This window comes from Ursus maritimus, unplaced genomic scaffold (genome assembly GCF_017311325.1).
Source record: "Ursus maritimus isolate PB19 unplaced genomic scaffold, ASM1731132v1 scaffold_19, whole genome shotgun sequence".
NCBI lineage: Eukaryota > Metazoa > Chordata > Mammalia > Carnivora > Ursidae > Ursus > Ursus maritimus.
The window spans coordinates 42,815,766-42,829,130 of NW_024424341.1; the positions used below are offsets into that span (position 1 = coordinate 42,815,766).

The 13,365-nt window shown below is 53.5% G+C and overlaps 1 protein-coding gene across 3 annotated transcripts; it reads right to left on the reverse strand.

Annotated features, from left to right (window-relative positions):
- Window positions 1–76: 76 nt before the first annotated feature.
- Window positions 77–12,680, reverse strand: ZSCAN18 (zinc finger and SCAN domain containing 18). 3 transcript variants are annotated; one of them, XM_008706484.2, is made up of 7 exons: window positions 12,533–12,680; window positions 6,447–6,979; window positions 5,746–5,808; window positions 4,572–4,663; window positions 3,249–3,348; window positions 2,464–2,556; window positions 77–1,248 (listed from the first exon to the last, which is right to left on the reverse strand). In XM_008706484.2, the coding sequence occupies exons 2-7, from the start codon at window positions 6,838–6,840 to the stop codon at window positions 482–484; spliced, it is 1,509 nt and encodes a 502-aa protein (XP_008704706.1). In that variant the 5' UTR covers window positions 6,841–6,979; window positions 12,533–12,680; the 3' UTR covers window positions 77–481. The 3 variants fall into 3 exon arrangements, with proteins under 3 accessions (XP_008704706.1, XP_040488756.1, XP_008704707.1); XM_040632822.1 differs by lacking the exon at window positions 12,533–12,680 and adding an exon at window positions 12,437–12,455; XM_008706485.2 differs by lacking the exon at window positions 12,533–12,680 and adding an exon at window positions 10,732–11,788.
- Between the last annotated feature and the right edge of the window lie 685 nt (window positions 12,681–13,365).

The following is a 13,365-nucleotide window of genomic DNA, read 5'->3' on the forward strand; positions in this document are numbered from 1 at the left end:
GTTAACTAGGAAACAGTTGGATAATGAGGATTCAGAAGTGAACTTAACATCAGGTGTTTACGAAAGGACCAAAGAGCTTCAGCAGAAGCTCTGGAGAGCTTGAACAGACGGAACAGAGACAAGGCTGACTTCGGCAAGAGCTGGCAGGTCACACACTTTAAGGCAACTCTACACTTTGCACAATGACAGATGTTCCAGTGCGCGGGTGGTGCTAAAATGGCTATGGAAGAAAGGGGAATCTTCGTTCACACCTGACAGCTCGAGCTTGCATGTGGGCATCTGCATGGGTGTGTTTACAAGGAGACGAGGGCTTCCCGAGGTTCTAAGTGCTTTAGCCACATTAGCTCATTTAGAAAACACAGACTCACGTCCACACAGACACTGCAAGAAGCCACGCAAGGGTTTCGAAGGAGCGGGATACGTTACTCGGGAATCCTGGGCAGGCGAAGTTGTCCTCTAGGGACACTGAGAACAAAGTGGCTCATCTCTGTGCCTCCGAGTGCGCAGGGAAAACATCACCTGCCACACAGCCCGTGCGCCCACTGAGCCTCCCACCGGCATGGGCTCCACATGCAGCAGGGTGGGGTCCCAGGGCCCTCCCCAGTGCGTAGATTTTCTCTTTCTCATGGGTCTTCTGGTGCTCAGCAAGGGCTAGGCTGAAGTGGAAGGTCTTCCAGCAGCCCTGGCATGCATACAACTTCCTGCCACTGTGGCTTCTGAGATGATCAATGAAATGTGAGATCCACGCAAAGGTTTCCCCACACTCGCTGCACGCGTAGGGCTTCCCTCGGGACAACCCAGCCTCATCGGCAGCAGGGCAGCCTGCAGCAGAGCTATCCTGGTCCTGCCTGGCCAGGGACCCTGCGCTGTCGCCAGCTGCACCAGGCTCCCTTACATGGCACGGCGGCTGGTTGCTCACACTGGAGACACACTCGGGGCCCTGCCCACCCACATCCTTTGGGCGGGGCCTCTTTCTTCCAAGGCCTTGGTGTGGGGTGGCTGACGTTCTAGGCACAGTAAGGTTCTCCCCAGCTGTGCCCCTGTCGTGGGCTGGCTCCCGGATGACAGACCGCCTGTGAGCTATGGTGACAGGGCTTGGTTCCCCCTCCTGAGGATCCAGAGCTTTCTGCAGCTGCTCTTCCTCCTCTGGGGCAGCACCCGTTAGGGGGCAAACGAGAATTTCCCTCGTGATCCTCTCCATCAGTGTCTCACACATATTCTCTTTACCTTCCTGCCACCTCCTGCCACCTGAAACGAGGTCATGATGTGAGCAGTCCCAACTCCCGGGACTCAGAAGGAACCTGCCAATGTGGGCAGTAAAACTAACAAAAGGCGCAGACCAGCGACTGTGAGACGGGGGAGGATGGAAAGCCAGAGCATGGGGGAAGCGGGTGACGACACGGGGAGTGCTTGGCATAAACACCATCGGTCAATTCCCTCCACAAACCCAGGGGCAATGGATTCAAATAAGATCACTCAGAAGACTGCCATGTGTCCCCCATCTGTTCTCCCTTCTTTGGCAGTCCCTGAGCTCACGCCTGCCTGCCTGAAGACAGTCACTCCCAGCCTGTCTTGCAGCTGAAGTGGCCATGTGACTGAGTTCTGGCCAATGGGATGTGCGTATAAGTGTGAGGGGTGGGGAGAGGTCTCCTCCTTCCTGCAGCTGGGGATGTGAGCTGCAGCAGCCACCCTGAACCATGCGTGAGAAGACACTGGCAATGGACCCATGAGCTGCGGGGAGCCTGCATCCTCACCAGGAAGGGCCAAATGAGCCCTTGTGCGGTAAACTAACATGTTACAATGGGGGCCCGCAATGAAGCATGTCTCCTGGGATTCAGGCCCTTGGGAAGTGCCCCCACCACACACACACACACACACTCTCTCTCTCTCTCTCTCACATACAACCCATACACCATGCACACTGGCTTGACCACGTGACCTACTGTGGCCTATGGAACAGGAAGCACTTGTGATGCAAAGGCTTACAAAGCACCCAGACGATGGTGCTTACCCTCCTGGAATGCTCCCTCTACGAACCTCACTGCCATGCTGTGAAGAAGCTCAAGTTAGCCTCTTGGAGAGGCAACGTGGAGAGTCCAGACTGATGGCTGCAGCTGAGCTCCCCCTCAAAAGCCAGCACTAACTGCCACTGGTTGAGTGAGACCACCCAGGGCATTTCGGCCTAGTCAAGCCTCCAGATGACTGTGGCTGCTACATGGCCCAGCAGCCACGACTAAGTTTTGGGGTTGTTACGCAGCAAGAGATTGTTAAAATAGCTGGATTCCTACGTCCTGCTCTGACATTTGGGGTGGGGGTGGCAAAAGTATGGGACACAGGGTAGGAGAATAGTGACGTCAAAGTTGAGGTCTTTGCGAGACCAGTGGAGCTGTGAGGAGCTTCCATCAACCTCTGAAAGAAAGGCACACCCTCCGCCCTGGCCTGACAAGAGCTCTGGGACCTCACCTGAGAAGCTGCCTTCTGGTGGTTCTGTTTCAACCAACCGAAGTTCCTCTGTCTCCAGCCTGCAGGCATCATCAGGCTGGGCAAGCTGAAACCCTGAGTGGGATCAAAAAAACCCAAAAACTGAGACATTGAAACCAGACTAGAAACAGACAACACAGCATCCTCAAGTCTCACAGCCTGGCCAAGGTGGGTACTGCAGCCCCGATCCTTTCCTCTGCCTTAGGACACCCACCAAAGCTGCGCTGCTTGGAGCCCTGGAGAGCTGGGGGCTCCCAGAACACTGGGGAAGGGGTGAAGAGGGTCCACTGAGGAAGAGCTGGAAAGGCCAACGGGAAGTGGGGACAGTCAAGGGAGAGCAGTCGGGAAAGACCATAAAAACACAACCATAAAGAGCTCAGAAGTCTGTGTTGGGTGGGGCCTGTGCTGTGGGCAAAGATGTCCACAAAAGAGGGAAGACCCATGAAGGCCAAGAGGCTCCATGTCTGCACCAAGGAGGATGGGAAAGTCGACACACTGGGGCCAGGAGGCCTTTTTACATTTAGAAGTTTCAGGGCCTAGAGCAGAGGCTGCAAACTCAAAAGGCTAGGGCTCTGGCAGGCCTCAGATGTGTACATTGAGAAGGGTGGGGCCAAGGTGGGGACCCTGGCAAACTTATTCATGGTCAAATACGTTTAAAACACTGTGGGGCCTTAACCAAAGCCCCACGTGGGAGTCGGAAACCCTTAGGCCAACGCTTTTGGAAGACGGTGGAGGGTCCAGCATGAGGCCCTGGGGACAGGTCTCACCCCACAGAAGCAGCTTCCGGAAGGTCTTCAGGTTTTCCTCCGCCGGGTCCAGGTGGCCCCACTCTCCGAGGTACAGAGGCACCTCTGGAAACGTCAACTTCTGAAACGGCAGCACCACCACAGCTGAGGCTTCCCATGCAGTGGAAGGGTGGACCCTTGGTCCCACGATCCCAGTGAGCACAATGGGGGTAGCACTATCCTGGGGGTACCCCCGACCACCATGTAGGTCCTAGACCTGGATCCCAGGTTAACACGAGGGCAGGGTTTCTTGGCCTCACAACTATGGACTTTTTTTTTTTTTTTAAGATTTTATTTATTTGATGAGAGAGAGTAAACGAGTGAGCGCACAAGCAGGGGGAGCAGGAGAGGGAGATGCAGGCTCCCTGTTGAGCAGGGAGCCCGATGCAGGGTTTGATCCCAGGACCCTGGGATCATGACCCAAGCCAAAGGCAGATGCCCAACTGGCTGAGGCACCTAGGCACCCCAGAACTATGGACTTCTTTTGGCAGGGCCTGTCCCGAGCACTGCAGGATATTTCCTGACCTCTTCCCTCTGGATGTCAGCAGCACCTCCTCCCCCACAGAAGTACTGACAACCAAAGCTCTTTCCAGACACCACCCAATGTCCCCCGGAGGGGCAAAACCACCCTGCCTGAGAACCACCGCTGTAGAAGACCCCAAAGGCTCCTATTTCCTCCAACCCTGTACACCACACAGGCCCCAGGTCAGCACCCAAGGGACAGGGGGGACCAGGACAGCCATGCTCACTGCCCTCAGGAGAAGCAGTCACCATGACAAAGGCCACGGGGTCCATAAAGTCTCAGGGATGTGTCTCCTGGGCAGAGGAAAGGGCATGTCCAGGCCCAGAGTGCCAAAGGGCAGGAGGTATGGGAGTGGGGAGGAGAGCCGTGCCTAGCAGCAATGGTGCACCCCAGAAGACGTGAACAGTGCCCTAGTCACGGCTGGAGGAACAAGGGCCGGGGAGTTGCCACACACTGGGTTGGCGGGGAGCTGACAAAAAAAGGGAGCACCCGTCTGGTACTCCCAAGGAGGTAGTGGCAGCACTTGGGCCCCTCACTCTGATCCCAGAGACCTCTCCTTGCCTCATCCCTACCCACTGTCAGCCAGGCTCATCTCTTGGTTTCCTGGGGACGAATCAGCCTAGGTGTCCAGCCCTGGAACCTCAGCCCACCCCAGCTCCTCCTGTGGCAGCTGGTGGCATGTTAATATGGGGGGAGGCAGAGAGCCTACCAAGCTAGGGTGACAGATCCTCCTCCTTGGGAACAAGCCCTGTGAGCCCCTGGACAAGACAGAACCCACCCACCTTCGGCTCAACCTTTGTGGGCTTGGCCTCTTCAGTCTTCTCATCGCCAATGCACCCCTGTTCCAGAAGCACAGGGTCTGGAGTTGGACAGGCTGGGAGAAGGGGAGACAAAGCTGAGGAGACTGGTTTTACACAGCTGGGCAGCCCAAACCAATGACGGAGACCCACTGCCTCCTTTGCACAGGCCCCAGAAAGAGAGTGAAGAGTTCTCAGACTCAGAGGGAGGCCCGAGTGCTCATGTCACAGCAGGTCCCAAGCTCAAGGGACCCCATGACTGTCCTCAACTGACAGAGTGGAGCAAACCAAGAAGAAAGGAAGAAGCAGCTCAAGGTCAGTAGTGGCCCCAGCAATTCAAACTAAAGCCACAAAGTAGGTCACACTTTCATAGCCATTCGCTTGGTGGAAACCTTAAATAGCAATGACACGGTGCTGGCGCGGATGTGGGGAAACGGGCGCCCGTGTACACCGGCACCGTATGTGCTACAAAACTTGTACACCACCATGCAGAAACGTCCTTTGTCCAGTAACCCCACAGAACCCACCTACACAAACAAAACCTCCCACACCAGATAAAGGCCTGAGGACGTTTCGCAGCACATATGTAGAAAGAGGCAGAAACCTTCACGGCAGTAAATTCCAACTCCAGGACAAGGAAGGGCAGGTCCTGTGAAATGCCACGAAGGTAAGAAGGAGATGGCACTGGCTATCGGGCCACCGCCTGGAGGGGCCTGGGTGGGTGAAACGTTGCTCCACACACACAGTGTGAGCTCAGGCACAAATACTTCATCTCCAGGGACAATGGCCACAAACCCTCTGAGCAGGCTCCTGGGTGAGACGTGTGTGCACGCTAGACACATGCAGAAACACATGCCAGGGGCACCAACTGGTTTAGTTTTAGATGGCATGTGGGGTGGAGAGATTAATACTTTTTTATTTATATCTCAGTGCTTTTCACTGTTAATAGTAAAGCATGTACAATTTGTATCTTTGAAAACAAAATTATAAATACTTGTCACATTCGCCAGAGCCTACAGAAAGAAATCAGCACAGACTTCCAGGCCTTGGTTACCTGGCCTCCCTCTGGCTCCCATGATAACCTGCAAGGAGCCTCCCTCCCACCCTCCCCCAACCAAACCCTGGCCCATACCCGCCCAAGGGCTAGCTGGTCACTCACAGGTGTCGGGGGGTGCCTGGGTCTCGCTGGGTTCCAGGTCTTCACTGTCCCTCATGGGTCCACCTGGTAGTAACAGACAACAAAGGCTCAGCATGTGTCCCACCCTCCCCCTTGCTCAAAGCTGTGGACAGCCCCATGGGAGACTCAGCAGCACCCCTGCTTATACTTGACAGGACACTGTGCCCAAAAGTGAGATGTGCAAACAATCACCAGTAAACCTGCAGGGGGTCGGCATGGACATAGGCTTCTGACCCTGAGCCGAAGGTCCCCATCACCACCAGTCTGTAGGGTCCTGCCCTCAGATGTGGTAGAGACTCTGTCCACCCAGCCCCAGTGCTCCTCTTACCACCATACTGAGGAGGCAGAAACAAATGCCCAAAACATTTACTCAGTTTTTAAGGGGCTGGTTCCCCTCTGCTTCCTTATATGTGGAAGGCAAATGTGAGGGCAGGAGCCCAAGCAGCCTTCCTGGCCCAAGAGGCAACTCTGAGGATGATGCCACTCGTCAGGGTAGTGGGGCTGTATCCCCCACCAGCTCAGGGCTCCTCACCTCTGTGCCTCTTATACACAGGGGAACTCAACTCTCAGGTAAGCCACTGACTGGTTTGGGCTCCATGCTGTCAATTTTACTACTTCCACAGCTGACCACCCCACTTCCCATTTCTTCTACGGTCTGCTCTCCTCTGGGGTGGCTGCCTCACCTGGCTCATCTAGGGCCTTAGTAAGGTCCTTCACCAGGGAGGCTGCCTTCTTGCAGCTCTCAGGATGCTGTGCCACCACCCAGGGCCGTACTTTGTCAGGCAGGACACTCAGGAACTGCTCCAGCACCAGCAGCTCCAGCATCTGCTCCTTGGAGTGCACCTCGGGCTGCAGCCACTGGCGGCACAGCTCATATAGCTGGGCCAGGGCCTGGTGGGGCCCATCTGCTTCCTGGTAGATGAAATTCCGGAAATGCTGGCGGGAGAACTCAAGGTCCTTCCCAAGGACAGTCTTGGGGTCCTCCTGCTGCTCCTCAGCTGCTGATCCTAGCATAGGCAGTTCTGGGGGAGTTGGGGAGCTCCTGGGGGTGGCAAATGCCTTCTCCAAAGGCAACATCTTTCCAAACCTTCACTGGGAAATGTGACTAGCCAGGGACAGGGCACGTGTTGTGGAGGGCGAATTCAGGTAACTGCAGCTACAAGGGAGAGACAGCAGGAACAGCGGGATGCTCTGGGATCTCAGCCAGAATCCAGACCTGCACAGGACAGACAGAGATGCCCACACAGTGAGAGCAAGCCATGGGGCATCCATATCAAAGGAGAACAAGCAGGGTCCCCTGAGCTCATCAGTCCCACCCACCACACCCAGAGTCCGTGCAGAATTATTTCCAAACAATCTGCTTGTTAAGTACCAGCAGGGTTCTACACTTGTATAGGTAAAAATTTACAGAAAAAATGGGAGGCAGAAACTCATTTTGTAAGAATGGTATTACCAGGATAAGAAAAAAAATCAGTCACAGCTAAAAGAAAAGTTATAGAATCACACTTTCAAAGATGTAAAGATCTCAAAACATTATGAAACTCATTCCAACAATGTATACTCAAAGCATGTGATATCATGCCAGATTTGGGTGTATACCAGACTTCCTTTCACCTTTGGAAGGGCTAGGTATGATGACTGTTTCTCCTATTAAAACAACTAAAAATTCAAAACACAGCTGACCCCTGAATCCCAGTTTGAACTGCATGGGTCCACTTAAGGTGGATTTTTTTGATAAATACAGTACAATACTGTAAATGCATTCTCTCTTCTTTACAATTACAACATTTTTTCTTCTTACCTTATTTTAAGAATACAGTATTTAAAAGGTATAGTATACAAAATATAAGTTAACAACTGATTATCAGTAAGGCTTCCAGTCAACAGCAGACTATTGGTAGTTAAATGTATGCTAAGTTTGGGAAAAGTTATATGCAGATTTTTGACTACGCCCTAACCTTCAACTTGTTCAAGGGTCAACTGTAGATCAGTGAACAACCAGTATCTATTTCTGGAAATGGCACAGGACTGCAGACCTGGCCTGACCGACCAACAGAACCAGGTGGGAAGTATAAGAACTTGGCCAGGAGCAGAGTACCATGATGGGGGAGAGGAGAGACTGTGGTATTTAGGTCCTGGGAGTTCAGAGTCTGCTCGGCCCTCTCCTCACCCCCAGCTGATCCTGATGAGCAGTGGCATCATTGAGAGAAGCTAGATTCGGGATGTTTAGGTAAAATCTCTTGCCAGTGAGCAAGCTTAGCGACAGAACCCGACAGGCCACAGCTGGCCAGGCCTCCAGCTGTTGGCTTCGGGCTCCCTGATGCTTTCACTGGCTGTGAGCACACAGGGACATAACTCCAGCTCCTCCCAGAACCTGCTGAGTCTGCACTTTTCCCTGTGTAACCAGAACATCCAAAGACCCCTCTGGGAGGGAGACATCCCACACAAAAGCTGCACCCAAACCCAGCGGGAATGCTCTTCTTGGCTCAATCACAGAAACCAACATTTTCTTCCAAACACGTCTGAGGAATTCAAGAAAATGTGTGTGATCACAGCTATGGTGAGGATGTTTTCTCAGCAACCCCACTTTTACAGAGAAAGCTGCAATGCGGGACCGGGCATCAACGACCTCCTCCAGGGAAAGTGAAGATGTGCTCTGACATTTCACCAGGGCATGGGGCCCAAGGACGTTGTAGCTGTGGGGGTATCTGATTCCATTTATATGGAGTGTCCAGAACAGGCAAATCCACACAGATGGAAAGTAGCTCAGTGTTTGCCAAGGGTAGAGGGGGTCAGAGTCGGAGTGACTGCTGATGCGCCCAGCATTTCTTCCTGGAGTGAAAAAATGTTCTAAAATCAACTGTGGTGTTGGTTGTACGACTCTGTGAATATGTGAAAAATCAATGAATCACACACTTTAAACAGGTGAACTCTTTTGGTATTTCAATTATATCTCAATACAGCTGTTACAAACAGAGGAACAAAACAAACAAACAAACAAAAACAGTTGGCAGAGGCCCCAGGGCCCACTGCTCCCCTCTCTCTGAGGCCAGACTAAGGGTCCGAAGACATGCCATGCAGAGTTCCGTTTCCCTCAAGGAAGAGACAGCTATGCTGCACCATCATTACCACCACCCCCTCATACTCCCCTCTCCATTTCCTTTGTATACCCCTAACCTCAACCAACCCTGCTCCCTACAGCCCTCTTTTCTTGTCCAACACAGGTCTGGACTCTGAAGGGGCCCACCACAGAGACCTTCCCTCCATTCACACTTCCTCACTCCCTCTTACTTGCATGTCACCTGCCTCCCCCACTGGAATGTAAACCCCAGGAGAGCAGAGGTTATTCACAGGGAAGTCTCTGGGCAGTGCCTGGCTCAGTATTTGCTGACTGCATAAATTATTATTTTTTCCAACTTATTTTAGAGACAGAAAGAGCACAAGAGGGTGGAGGGGCAGAGGGAAGAGAATCTCAAGCAGACACTACCCACTGAGCATGGAGCCCCATGCAGGGCTACATCCCAGGACCCTGAGATCATGACCTGAGCCAAAATCAAGAGTCAGAGGCTGGGGGTGCCTGGGTGGCACAGCGGTTAAGCGTCTGCCTTCGGCTCAGGGCGTGATTCCGGCGTTCTGGGATCGAGCCCCACATCAGGCTCCTCTGCTATGAGCCTGCTTCTTCCTCTCCCACTCCCCCTGCTTGTGTTCCCTCTCTCGCTGGCTGTCTCTGGCAAATAAATAAATAAAATCTTTAAAAAAAAAAAAAAAAAGAGTCGGAGGCTCAACCGAGCCACCCAGGCACCCATGCATACATTATTTTTAAATGGGTCCAGTTCTCTACTGAGAGGCATTCTGGCTATTTCTAGTTTGTGTTGGCCATTACCCTCATATCCGTGTATCTGGGATCAGGTTGGGCATATGTTTGGAAGGTAAAAGTAGCAGTGGGATACCTGGACCACTGGGCATGTGCTGTGACCCATAGCAGCCCACAAGAGGCAACCCAGCACCTGCCACCCATTTTAGCAGTTCTCACCAGGGTGCTCCTTCCTCATACCTCTGCACCAGGGGCCCTCTGACCACATAATCTGCTCCTTGCGCTCTGTCGGTTGGCTGCCTGCTTTTTCATGGCATTTTTCTTATAGCTCCCTTTCTATTAAGTAATTAAAGCGGTCTCTCTCTGGCTTGGTCTTGCCAGTATCCCAGTCCATGGCTTGTCTTTTCAGTTTATGCTCTTTTAGCTAAAAGGTTCTAATGTTTATTGACAAATTTGCACTTTTTCCCCCCCTAAACAAATTTCTGAGTTCCAAAACTTGATTATAAAGAGCTTCCTTCCCTACCTCAGGATTAGAAATGTACTCTTGCATTTACCCTGCTAGGGCCATGAGTGGCAAATGCAGGACAGTCTCCGTTGTGGCTACTCAACTTTGCCTTACGGCTAAAGCAGCCAGAGGACCTGTATGCCCTGGGCCTGGCAGTGTCCCCGTTACAAAACAGGCTGCTGGTTGGCCTTCCAGACTCTAGTTTTTTTAACCATGTTGCTGCCGTTAACTGATCTAGAGCCTCACTGGCAAGAGAAGTACTGCCAGCTCCAGCCAGCGGCACAGCCACATTTGTACCAACAGGCACAGGATACATGGAGCTCTATGTGGCATACGGGCAGATGTGTGGTCACAGAAGCAAGTAAGTTTCATTTTCTTAGGGTACCAGAGGCATGACAGCTCTTTTTTTTTTTTTTTAAAGATTTTATTTATTTATTCGACAGAGAGAGAGACAGCCAGCGAGAGAGGGAACACAAGCAGGGGGAGTGGGAGAGGAAGAAGCAGGCTCATAGCAGAAGAGCCTGATGTGGGGCTCGATCCCAGAACGCCGGGATCACGCCCTGAGCCGAAGGCAGACGCTTAACTGCTGTGCCACCCAGGCGCCCCAAGGCATGACAGTTGTGTGTGGAGTCTGTCTCCATAAAGTTACCTTGAACTTGCTAATATCTGCGTGCACAGATCTCATCTTCCTTCATCGGAGCCTCACAAACTGGTCATGCTGCTGCAAGGATGTTCTTGTTAGGTAGAGGGACCACCAGAACTGTTTCCTGTCCCCAGCTTCCTTGAGTAAGAAGGCCATTCCCCATTCCTCTTGGCTCAGTTACCAGGCAGCTACCCATCCCCACCCCCATCACACACACACCTTGGGGCCACCCAGGATTTGCCTCAGATGGGGATGGAAATTTCACAAATAAGTCCTGGAATGCAGAGAAAGCCATGGGCAGAGGGGCAGGTGAGCTGAGAGGTCTCCAAGCCCTGTGGGCCTCCTGCAGGCAAATCCCTCTCACACTGGGCTAAGCAGAGCTCAAGCTTGGCTCCTACTGCTCAACTCTACCTCCAGGCCCCTGCCCACTTCCCCCTGTCCACATATGCCCACCTCAGGTTACTCAAGATATTCACAGGGTCTCTTGGCCTCAACCAATAATTACTGACTCATTACAAAGTGGGGAAAGGTGCCTTTATAATGAAAAAACATGGATCAAGGGATCATCTTAGTATCTGTTGTCTTCTATGGTCCCTGCCAAGAGTGCAAACTCTGGATCCACTCCAGAGGACTGACAGACCCAAATCAAGAAACGTCCTGCACAACTGGCCTGGGCTTCCCAAAAGTCTCAAGGACAGAACTCAAAAGCCAGGAACTCACAGACCCAAAGAACAATACACATGTGGCCCTGGACCAGCAAACGTACAGGACATTGTTGGGGTGTCGGGGGGCAATGGGGGACCAAGCCCTAGTACGGAGAAGAGGATGGTGGGGCTGTCCAGCTTAGCCTCCCGGGAGTCAGCCAAGATACACAAAAGATACGTGAGAGAGGAGTGGAGGAGGAGGGGGAGGGGGAAAAAAGAGGGGGGAGAGAGGAGGAGAGGAAGTGGGAAATGAGGAAAGTGACATACATACAAAATATTAAGAGGTGAATCTGACCAAAAGACATGCAATTCTAAGATCTTTCCTTAGAACACTTATGATTTTTTTTTTTTTTTTTTTTTTTTACAAAAGGTCCAAACAATACCCTCAGTCGTCCCCACTCCCCCTTGCCGGCTCCTCCAGCAGCAAGAAAGGGAGACCCATTCTGGCCCTTCTCTTGGGTTTCGTCGCCCACCAAACGGATCCTAGCACAGGAACAGACAATCCATCCCCGGGCGACTGGGAAGAGGCAGGGCATCCGAGGGCGTCAGGGAGCCTGGCAGCAAAGACAACCCCTTATCCCCAGGCCCCACCTCGGGTCCCACCCCAGGGCGGCTCTGCATCTCCCCTCGCTCAGCTGAACGCAGTCGGGGAACCTCGGCCCCCTCCTGCTCCCACCCAGGCCGCTACAGACTGCCGCTCCTCCCCCCTAGGGACATCCTCAATCGTTAAGTCCCCTCTCGTAATCCCCTCCCTCTCCCAGGCCCCAGGAGGGTGCCCTGAACCCTTCCCTATTCTCACACTGAAGACACGTAGCCAGGCCCCCTCTAACTGCGGTCTCTCAGCCCCGTCCTGCACCGCCCCACATCCTGGGGAATCGCACCCCCAACCTCACTCCCTCTTCAGGGGCTCCCAGCCTCCTCCCCTCCCCCTCCCCTCCCGGCCTCACACCGCAGAATCCCCTCCTCCCCTCCACCACCCGGGGTCGCTCCCTGCCCCCACAGGTCACCTCGGAACGCAGCTGCGCGGCGCACGCTGGCGGGACCGCTACGATCCGCTTGGGAAAAGCACGTCGTAGCGCCCCCCGGCCGCCGGCCAGACTTACCTCTGGCGTAGCGGTCCCAGGCCGGTTCCAGCCGCCAGGAGGTCGGCGCGATGGCGTCAGCTCAGACTGCGCGTGCGCGCCAGACCTCCGCCGCGGACTACCACGCCCAGAACGCAGCGAGCCGTTCCCCAGCGGGGCTGAATGGACAGCCAATCAGAGGCAGAGCTAGCCTCGCTCAGCGTCTAGGCCCCCCGTGCGCCTGCGTCATTTTCGATCCATGGCAACGCGGTAAAACAAGAGGAGGAGGAAAAAACACCGCCCTGAGAACCAGAGATGAGTAGAGACTGAGGCAGTGAGAGACAAGAAGACGCAGAGGCAGGGAGTGAGAGAAACGCGAGAACCCAGAGCCATGCCTACCCAAAGATGGAGAGAGAGCGACAAGGAGACCAAGAGTCCCAGAGTATCAGAGATAGCGGGATACATAGAGGAGGGGAAAGAGACAAGGGGAGGCCGACAGACAGAAGCACCGCAAAAGGAAGAAAGATCAAGAAGGGGAGGTCCAGAGAAGGGAAGACTCAGACATGGGTAGAGCCAGAGACAGCGCCAAAGTCAGGGACAGACAGAAATGGGTAGACCCACAACTGGGAAAACAAAAATAGAGACCCAAAGACGGGAGACCTTGACATAAGAAGAACCAGAGATGGAGACAGAGATGATGAGAAGCAGAAACGTGGAGACAACAGAGATGGAGAGACCCAGAGCCTGGGACAGAGATATGGAGGCACTGAGACCCAGGGACGCTGATTCCCTAAAAAGGGAGATTGGTTCTTCATGTCCAGGAACTGATAGAACTGGAAGACTAGCCATGCTGGGGGCTTCGGGAGTTGCCGAAG